Below are 10,429 nucleotides of genomic sequence, written 5' to 3' on the forward strand. Positions count from 1 at the left end.
CGAGATCTTCGGTTTCCTCCCACACTCCAAAGACGTGCAGGGTTTGTAGGTTAATTGGCTTGGTGTAAGTGTAAATTGTCCCTAGTGTGTGTAGGATAGTGTTAGGATGTGCAGGGATCGCTGGTCGACGTGGACTTGATGGGCCGAAGGGCCTGTTTCTGTGCTGTATCTCTAAACTAAACTAAACTAAATCCCAGAAAAAACCCGTGCAGGTCACGGGGAGAACTTCTGTAACGGACAAACTCCCGTAACAAAAGGATTTGAGTATAGGAGCAGGGAGGTTCTACTGCAGTTGTACAGGGTCTTGGTGAGACCACACCTGGAGTATTGCGTACAGTTTTGGTCTCCAAATCTGAGGAAGGACATTATTGCCATAGAGGGAGTGCAGAGAAGGTTCACCAGACTGATTCCTGGGATGTCAGGACTGTCTTATGAAGAAAGACTGGATAGACTTGGCTTGTACTCGCTAGAATTTAGGAGATTGAGGGGGGATCTTATAGAAACGTACACAATTCTTAAGGGGTTGGACAGGCTAGATGCAGGAAGATTGTTCCCGATGTTGGGGAAGTCCAGGACAAGGGGTCACATAATAAGGATAAGGGGGAAATCCTTTAAAACCGAGATGAGGAGAACTTTTTTCACACAGAGAGTGGTGAATCTCTGGAACTCTCTGCCACAGAGGGTAGTTGAGGCCAGTTCATTGGCTATATTTAAGAGGGAGTTAGATGTGGCCCTTGTGGCTAAGGGGATCAGGGGGTATGGAGAGAAGGCAGGTACGGGATACTGAGTTGGATGATCAGCCATGATCATATTGAATGGCGGTGCAGGCTCGAAGGGCCGAATGGCCTACTCCTGCACCTATTTTCTATGTTTCTATGTCAGGATCGAACTCGGGTCTCGAGTGCCGTGGGGCAGCAACTCTACCACAGCACCACCGTGCTGCCCCGTTGATGCTCGTGCCCCCGTACGGGGAAGCTGGTGAGCGCGGTGGACGGGGGTGGTTACATGCACAGAGTCTCTTGCCCAGAGTAGGGGAATCGAGGACCAGAGGACGGGTTCAAGGTGAAGGGGAAAAGATTTAATAGGAATCCGAGGGGTAACTTTTTCACACAAAGAGTGGTGGGTGATTGCAACCTTGTCGTGGTCAGTCGGGGAGCTTGTGTGTCTCAGTGACCCCTAGAGCTAGACCAGTGGGAGATTCATCTCCTGTTAGGGTCTCCCATGCTGGACAGGGTCGATGGGTAGAGGCAATACGAAGAGCGATTGATCCACTGGTCCTCCAGGTTGGAGGTTGACCACAGGGCTAACAAACCCTGTCTGGTAAAACACATGTTACAGAAACAGCAAGTGAAGGAATCAATAAATACTGAGTGGAGGACCTTCGTTGTTGCCCTACAGGCCAGGAGGCATCATAGGCAGTAAGTAAGTAACTAATGGTGGGTGTATGGAACGAGCTGCCGGAGGAGGTAGTGGAGGCTGGGACTATTCCATCCCAGTTAAGGAATCAGTTGGACAGGTACATGGATAGGACAGGATTGGAGGGATATGGACCAGGTGCAGGCAGGTGGGACTAGTGTAGCTGGAACATGTTGGCGTGTGGGCAGGTGGGCTGAAGGGCCTGTTTCCACACTGTATCACTCTATGACTAGTGTAGCTGGGGCATTGTTGGCCAGTGCGGGCAAGTTGAGCTGAAGGGCCAGTTTCTATACTGTATCACTCTGGTGTAGCTGGGACTATGGCCGGTGTGGGCAAGTTGGGCTGAAACAGTTCTATACTGTATCACTCTATGGTACTGGGATGTTGGCCAGGGGCAAGTTGGGGATAGGGCTTGTTTCCCACTGCACTCTATGACAGGTAGCTGGGACATTGTTGGCTGGTGTGGGCTGGGAGTGTAGCTGGGACATGTTGGCCGGTATGGGCAAGATGGGCTGAAGGGCCTGTTTCCACACTGTATCACTCTATGTGTAGCTGGGACATGTTGGGCATGTTGGCCAGTATGGGCAAGATGGGCCAAAGGGCCTGTTTCCACACTGTATCACTATGACTGTACCAGGTTCTGGTTGATGCCACTGTCCTGGATGGCAGAGATGGTCTGCTTGATGAAGCTGTCACGGTACGGGTGTGACCTGGGTGGACGGTACAGGTCGAAGATGACCAGCTTGCTGTGTGTAGCCGCTAGGGCAAGCAGGTCGGTGAGCTTACACAGCCCCTGCCTGCCTGCCTTCCACCTGTCTGCCACCGACAACAAGCGCTTGGTTCCAAACGGATTGTCCTGTGTCGGAAAATAAATACACCAACAGTCACAAACATGGATCATGCAGGAGCAGAAATCGGCCATTCGGCCCCATCATGTCTACTCTGCCATTCAATCATGGCTAATCTATCTCTCCCTCCTCCTCACCCCATCTCCCCATAACCTCTGTCACCTGTACTAATTAAGAATAGAGTCTTATAATGTGGAAACAGGCCCTTCAGCCCAACCTGACCATGCCGACCAACATGTCCCAGCTACACTAGTCCCACCTGCTTGCATTTGGCCCATATCCCTCTAAACATGTCCTATCCATGTAGCTCAATTGAATCATCCCACCACAACCAGAGAGCAGTGCTGAACTACTATCTACCTCATTGGTGACCCTCAGACTATCTGAAGGAGGGTCTCGACCTATTTCCTTCGCTCCATAGATGCTGCCTCACCCGCTGAGTTTCTCCAGCATTTTTGTCTACCTCTGACTATCCTTGATCGGATTTTGCTGGCTTTACCTTGCACAAAACGTTATTCCCTTATCATGTATCTGTACACTGTAAATGGATCATGTAATCATGTTTTGTCTTTCTGCTGACTGGTTAGTACGCAACAAAAGCTTTTCACTGTACCTCGGTACACGTGACAATAAACTGAACTGAACTGACTAATCACGCCTTAAATATTGCGATAATCCCAGCCTCAACTACCTGCTCTGGCAACTGGTTCCATACACCCCCCACCCTTTGAGTGAAAAAGTTACCTTTCAGATTCCTATTAAATCTTTTCCCCTTCACCTTAAACCTATGTCCTCTGATTCTCGATTCCCCTACTCTGGGCAAGAGACTCTGTGCGTCTGCCCGATCTATTTACACACTTCTACAAGATCACCCCTCGTCCTCCTGCACTCCAAGGAATAGAGTCCCAGCCTACTCAATCTCTCCCTGTAGCTCACACCCTCGAGTCCCGGCAATGTCCTCGTAAATCTTCTCCGCACCCTTTCCAACTTGACAACATCATTCCTATAACATGGTGCCCAGAACTGAACACAATACTCCAAATGCAGCCTCTCCAACGTCTTATAGATTGCACGTAGATCGCTCTGCTCTGCAGTACTCCCCAGAGCCCAACCATTGACTGTATAGGTCCTGCCTATGTAAAGCCACTGTCCCACTGTACCAGGTCATTCTCCCGAGTGTTCCCCTGACTCGAACTCGGAGAATGTCCGTAGGAGTTCGTGGATGTATCGTCGCGGCTTGTACGAATAAAAAGTGACCATTATTTCCATCACAAGTATTTTTCACCGCGTTGAAAGAAACGTCACGAGTTTACCGGATTTCCCGAGTACCTACCGTTAGCGTTACGAGCTGGTACGTGACATTCACGAACTCCTACGGACCCGCTACGGACATTCTCCGAGTTCGAATCGGGGGAAAACTCGGGAGAACTCGTCAATTACCTCCTACAGTGGGACAGGGGCCTTAGACTTCCCAAAATCCAACAGCTCACACTTGTCTGTATTAAATTCCATCGACCAATCCTCGGGTCAAGCGAGACCCTTCCTCAGACTCTAACCTTTCACCTTTGACCCGGCGACTTGCCTACCTCCAGGAACCATTTCCCAGCATTGAGTTGGGCAAGTTGGTGCCAGGGGAAGAAGGCAGCATTCCGACTCTGGTTGCCAGGGAACACCTCCTCTATATCGGTTGTCCGCTTCAGAGTTGGATCGTGCAAGAGGAACGGAACGCCGTCCAAACTGTGGAGAGGTAGAAAGGTCACACGTCAGGAACATAGACAATAGACAATAGGGGCAGGAGTAGGCCATTCGGCCCTTCCAGCCAGCACCACCATTCAATATGATCATGGCTGATCATCCACAATCAGTACCCCGTTCCTGCCTTCTCCCCATATCCATTGATTCCGTTAGCCCTAAGAGCTGCTGTATTTCTAACTCTCTCTTGAAAATAAGAGAGAGATCAAATTTCATAACAAGAGGAGTTGAGTATAGGAGCAAAGAGGTCAAATTTCTGCAGTTGTACAGAGCCCTAGTGAGACCACACCTGGAGTATTGTGTGCAGTTTTGGTCCCCTAAGTTTGAGGAAGGACATTCTTGCTATTGAGGGGAGCCCAGCGTAGGTTTACAAGGTTAATTCCCGGGATGGCGGGACTGTCATATGCTGAGAGAATGGAGCAGCTGGGCTTGTACAGACTGGAGTTTAGAAGGATGAGAGGGGATCTCATTGAAACATATAAGATTGTTAAGGGTTTGGACATGCTTGAATGGCGGTGCAGGCTCGAAGGGCCGAAGGGCCTACTCCTGCACCTGTTGTCTATGTTTCTATGTTTCTATTCAATCATGGCTGATCTATCTCTCCCTCCTAATCCCGTTCTCCTGCCTTCTCCCCATAACTCAGGTTCGATCCTGACCACGGGTGCTGTCTGTACGGAGTTTGCACGTTCTCCCCGTGATCTGCGTGGGTTTTCTCCGGTTTCCTCCCACACTCCAAAGACGTGCAGATTTGTATGTTAACTGGCTTGGTGTAAGTGTAAATTGTCCCTAGTGTGTGTAGGATAGTGTTAGTGTGTGTGGGGATCGCTGGTCGGCACGGACTCGGTGGGCCGAAGGGCCTGTTTCCGCGCTGTATCTCTAACTGAACACGTTTATCACGATCATATGTAACACATTACAGGCGTGCGTCCCAGGAACGGCGTACGAATGTTGCTGAGGGTAGCGTGCCCGAAACCATCGCCCGTACCTGATGGTGACGTCCGTCTCCAAACCGTCCCCACCGTGCTCAATGGTTTTTTCAAACGACATCAACGTATTTTCGGGGGCCAGCTGTTCAATAACGAAAATCGCAGATCAATGATTATCACAACACATCAACCCTCTCCTCAGGCCCGATCTATCCATTCCCTTTTACACACCTACTCACAAAGATCGCTACATCAGTAGGAGCAGAATTAGGCTAATAATTCGGCCCATCAAGTCTACTCCACCATTTAATCATAGATGATCTATCTCTCCCTCCTAACCCCCTTCCTGCCTTCTCCCCATATCCCCTGACTCCGCTATCTTTTAAGAGCTCTATCTAGCTCTCTCGCTTGAAAGCATCCAGAGAGCCCGCCTCCACCGCCCCTTGAGGCAGAGAATTCCACAGACTCACAACTCTCTGTGTGCAAAAAAAAAGTGTTTCCTCGTCTCTGTTCCAAATGGCTTACTCCTTATTCTTAAACTGTGGCCCCTGGTTCTGGACTCCCCCCAACATCGGGAACATGTTTCCTGCCTCTAGCCCTTAATAATCTTATACGTTTCCTCCTCATCCTTATAAATTCCAGTGAATACAAGCCCAGCCGCTCCATTCCCCCAGCATATGACAGTCCCCCCATCCCGGGAATTAACCTTGTAAACCTACGCTGGGCTTCCTCAATAGCAAGAATGTCCGTCCTCCAATTGGGGGACTAAAACAACACACAATACTACAGGTGTGGTCTCGCTAGGGCTCTGGACGGCTGGATTGTAATTATGTAATGTCTTTCCACTGACTGGTTAGCACGCAACAAAAAGCTTTCACTGTAGCTCGGGACATGTGACAATAAACTAAAACTGAAGCAAGATGTACGTACCATAGGAGCTCCTCTGTGTCCAATAATCGCTGGCTTTGGCCCCAAGGTCTCCCTCTTTCTTTGATGCAAAGAGGAATACATGCCCAGTGGAAACCAAGTAGAGGAACAGGAGAGCAGCAGCGATGGTACAGACCCAGGGTGATTACTCTGGCTACAGAAACACAAAATAAACACCGTTCGTAATGACAGTGCGGAAAAAGGCCCTTCGGCCCACCGAGTCCGCGCCGACCTGGCTTGTACACTCTGGAGCTTAGAAGGATGAGAGGGCATCTTATTGGAACATATATAAGATTATTAAGGGTTTGGACACACTAGAGGCAGGAAACATGTTCCCGATGTTGGGGGAGTCCAGAACCAGGGGCCACAGTTTAAGAATAAGGGAAAGCCATTTAGAACGGAGACAGGAGGAAAACACTTTTCCACACAGAGAGTTGTGAGTCTGTGGAATTCTCTGCCTCAGAGGGCGGTGGAGGCAGGTTCTCTCTGGATACTTTCAGGCAAGAGAGAGCTAGATAGGGCTCTTAAAGATAGTGGAGTCAGGGGATATGGGGAGAAGGCAGGTACAGGGTACTGATTGGGGATGATCAGCCATGATCACATTGAATGGCGGTGCTGGCTCGAAGGGCCGAATGGCCTACTCCTGCACCTATTGTCTAATGTCCAGCGATCTCCTCACATTAACACTGTCCGGACACATACCAGGGATGTTTCACAGACACACCAAGCCAATTAACCTACAAACCTGCACGTGGGGGAGGAAACCAAAGATCATGGGAGAAAACCCACACAGGTCACGGGGAGAACGTGCAAACTCCGTACAGACAGCACCCGTAGTTGGGATCGAACCCAGGGTCTTGGTGCTGTAAGACAGCAACTCTACCACTGCACCCACGTGTCGTGTCGGTGGAGTTGCTGATTTAGCCAGCACTGTAATAGAGTCATAGAAACAGGCCCTTCAGCCCAACTCCATCCATGCTGGCCAAGATGCATCATCTAAGCGCATGGTGGGCACAGCGGTAGAGTTGCTGCCTCACAGCGCCAGAGACCCAGGTTCAATCCTGACCACGGGCGCTGTCTGTATGGAGTTTGCGCATTCTTCCCGTGACATGTGTGGGTTTTCTCCGGGTGCTCCGGTTTCCTCCCATACTCGAAGACGTTCAGGTTGTAGGTTAAATGGCTTTGGTAAAAAAAAAAAATGTTTAATTGTCCCTAGTGTGTGGTAGGAACTTGTTAGTGTGCGTGGAACGCTGGTTGGCACGGACTCGGGGGGCTGAAGGGCCTGAAGGTTTCCGTGCGGTATCTCTAAACTTAAACTGAAACTCTAAGCTTGTCCCACCTGCCTGCGTTTGGTCCCATTATCCCTCAGAAGCCTTTCCTATCCATGTTCCTGTCCAAGTGCCTTTTAAATAATGAGTTATGTGTCATTCCTGACTGTCACTGTGTGTCATGTTGTCACGTGGGCGGAGCACCAAGGCAAATTCCTGTATGTGAATACTTGGCCAATAAACTTATTCATTCATTCAGTTTAAATGTTATTATTGTGCTTGCCACAACTAGTGTTTCTGGAAAAAGATCGACACAAAAGGGCTGGAGTAACTCAGCGGGTAAGGCAGAATCTGTGGAGAACAGGGAATAGGTGACGTTTCACAGAGTGCTGGAGTAACTCAGCGGGTCAGGCAGCATCTGTGGAGAACATGGGATGGGTTGACGTTTCACAAAAGTGGGGGAGTAACTCAGCGGGTCAGGCGCATCTGTGGAGATACATGGATGGGGTGATGTTTCAGAATCGAACACGCCAACCATCCTTTTTCTCCGAAGATGCTGCCTGGCCCGCTGAGTTACTCCAGCACTTTGGTGTCTATCTTCAGTAAACCAGCATCTGCAGTTCTTTGTTTCTACTCTATTCTTTCTGGAAGCTCATTCCATATGTCCAACACTGTCTGTGTGAAAAAATATGTACGTCTACTAGCTTTCTATTAAATCTTTCCACTCTCACCTTAAAATGAATGAATGAATGAATATGTTTAAGAATGAATAAGTTTATTGGCCAAGTATTCACATACAAGGAATTTGCCTTGGTGCTCCGCCCGCAAGTGACAACATGACATACAGTGACAGTAACGGATGCCTCAGAAAACACTAAACAATAATAATAATAAAACATTAATGATAAAACACCATTGATCAAGCATGTGAACCAACCAAAATACCAGGTCAAAGGGAGGCTACAGATGTTTGGGCTGTTGAGTAGTAGCAAACTACTCGTGGAAAAAAAACTGTTTTTGTCTGGCATGTGGCAGCTTGGACAGTCGGAGTCGCCTCCCGAGGGAAAGTGATTCAAAGGAAGGTGTGGGCCAGGGTGAGAGGGGCTTTTCGTAGAGATGAGTTGTGAGGGCCTGCTCTTGTGATCGCTTCGCGCGTCAGAGAGGATCCTGGCGCACGTTGTCAGGTGTACCTTTGTCATCAATCCCAGGATTGGAAGTTGCAGCATAAGGACGGGTGAGCCTTCTCAGCTGATCTTCACAGCTAAAGCTATGTCCTCTGGTTTTTGATTGCCACACTCTGGGTAAAAAATTACTCTGTGCATTCACCCTATCTATTCCCCCTCATTGGTGTATACACCTCTGTGTGATCACCCCTCAACCTCCTGCTCTCCATGGAATAGAGTTTGTTAGTTTAGTTTAGTTTATTGTCATGGGTACTGAGCTACAGTGAAAAAGCTTTAGCTGCATGCTATCCAGTTAGCGGAGAGAACAATACATGATTTACAATCGAGCGTTTACAGTGTACAGATACAGGATTAAGGGTGTAACAGTTTAGTGCATTGGGTAAAGTTGATCCAAAGATAGTCTGGAGGGTCTTCCAATAGAGGTAGATAGTAGTTCAGGACCGCTCTTGGGCTTTTGTGCTAGGAGGTTCAGTTGCCTGATAACAGCTGGGAAGAACCTGTCCCTGAATCCCTGAATTATGGGGTGAATGATCACTGGCCGGTGCAAACTCGGTGGAACAAAGGAGTAGGTAGGAAACTGCAGATGCGGTTTACACCAAGCGATAGACACAAATGGGGCCGGAGTAAACTCCAGATAGGCGGCCAGGCGGGGGCAGCATCTCTGGAGGAGAAGGAGATGGATGAGTTACAGGGTCGAGGCCCTTCTACCAGACTCTGAGAGTGACAAAGGGCCTATGTTTGTCACGCTTGCATCTCTAAAACTGAAACAAGAAATTCAATTGAAGGGAAGAGGGCATCAGTTAATGCATCTGTGGGTAATTAGTGACACTGCCTATGCTAGCCAGAGTACTCCACCACAATCTTACTCCACTTTAGACAGGAAAAACACAGCCATGACTGGAGAGCTTTTATTTTCTCAAGGCCACTGATTACTGGATGAGCCAAACACATCTGTGTAATAGCCACTTTAATCCGCGTCTCAGGTACCGCACAGTTCTGCGTCGTAAGGTCTGTCCAATAAGAATGGTTTTTCTCCAGAATAAGGGACTGAGAACGGAATAATATTTCCCCACCCACGTTTAAGAATAAGGGGTCAAGTTCTCTGGAGACTTTAGAACGGAGATAGGGCTCGGGCTAGCGTAGGGGAGGAAAACATTTTTTCTCACAGAGAGTTGTTGCGTGGTGGGGAATTCTCTGCCTCAGAAGGCGGTGGAGCGGGGGGTAAGGGTCTGGATACCTTTCAAGAGAGAGCTAGGTAGGGGTCTTAAGGTGGTTGGAGTAGGGGGGGGGGATATGGAGGAAGGCAGGGAAAGGGGTACATTGGGGATGATCAGCTTTGATCACAGTGAATGGCGGGTGCTGGCTCTCCCTGTGGACGAGTGAGTTTATTCCCACATCCCAAAGACTGGAGGGCTTAATTCTAGAAAGTTGTCTATATGGAGTGGGTATGCTCCCATGTTATTTTTCAAGTAAATCATGTCAATATATGTCATTAAAAACAATACAATAATGGACTAAAACTTAAATACTAGTGTAAAACCCATTCTTGCTTGGGTTAACCAAAGATAGGTCCGTGGAGGTCTAATGTCTCTGAGGTAAGTGTTGCTTAGTGTTCAAGAGGTGATGGGTGTGGGGGTGGAAGCTATGGCTATCTTTAAGGACGGATTTACCCAACTGACCTCACCGGTGCCATAAGCACTGCAACTCCACCTCCCATTCCCATCAACCTCGTCGGGTTCTCCATGGCAGAGTGAGCAACCAACAGAAATTGGAGGAAACAGCACATCTATTCCGTTTTGGGGAGTCTGCATCCGGGGGCGATGAACACTGAATTCTTCCCCATGTTGTAGTAGTCCTGCTGTCCTTCCCCCTTCCTCAGCCCCCGGCTGTCATGTCCTCCCACTCCCCCAGCCTTCGGGCTTCTCCTCCTTTTCTCCAGTTCTTGCTCCCACCCACCACCGCCCCCCGATCAGTCTGAAGAAGGGTTTTCGGCCCGAAAAACGTTGCCTATGTTACTTCCTCCATAGATGCATGCTGCAATCCGCGAGTTTCTCAAGCATTGTTGTCGACCTTGGGTTTAGATTCATATATTACAATCTCGGATTTGA

The 10,429-nt window shown here is 48.9% G+C and overlaps 1 protein-coding gene across 1 annotated transcript in view; it reads right to left on the reverse strand.

Moving 5' to 3' along the window:
• Positions 1 to 5,984, reverse strand: part of LOC129693417 (glycerophosphodiester phosphodiesterase domain-containing protein 5-like) — a 20,611-nt gene extending 14,627 nt beyond the window's left edge. Inside the window, exons 1-4 of the mRNA XM_055630245.1 lie at positions 5,873 to 5,984; positions 5,002 to 5,084; positions 3,851 to 4,001; positions 2,051 to 2,272 (exon numbers count right to left, since the gene is read on the reverse strand). Of these exons, the coding sequence (XP_055486220.1) occupies positions 2,051 to 2,272; positions 3,851 to 4,001; positions 5,002 to 5,084; positions 5,873 to 5,953 (537 nt within the window). The 5' untranslated portion in view covers positions 5,954 to 5,984. The remainder of the gene's footprint in view (positions 1 to 2,050; positions 2,273 to 3,850; positions 4,002 to 5,001; positions 5,085 to 5,872) is intronic.
• Between the last annotated feature and the right edge of the window lie 4,445 nt (positions 5,985 to 10,429).

Source organism: Leucoraja erinacea, unplaced genomic scaffold (assembly GCF_028641065.1).
Source record: "Leucoraja erinacea ecotype New England unplaced genomic scaffold, Leri_hhj_1 Leri_288S, whole genome shotgun sequence".
NCBI classification, from domain to species: Eukaryota; Metazoa; Chordata; class Chondrichthyes; order Rajiformes; family Rajidae; genus Leucoraja; species Leucoraja erinaceus.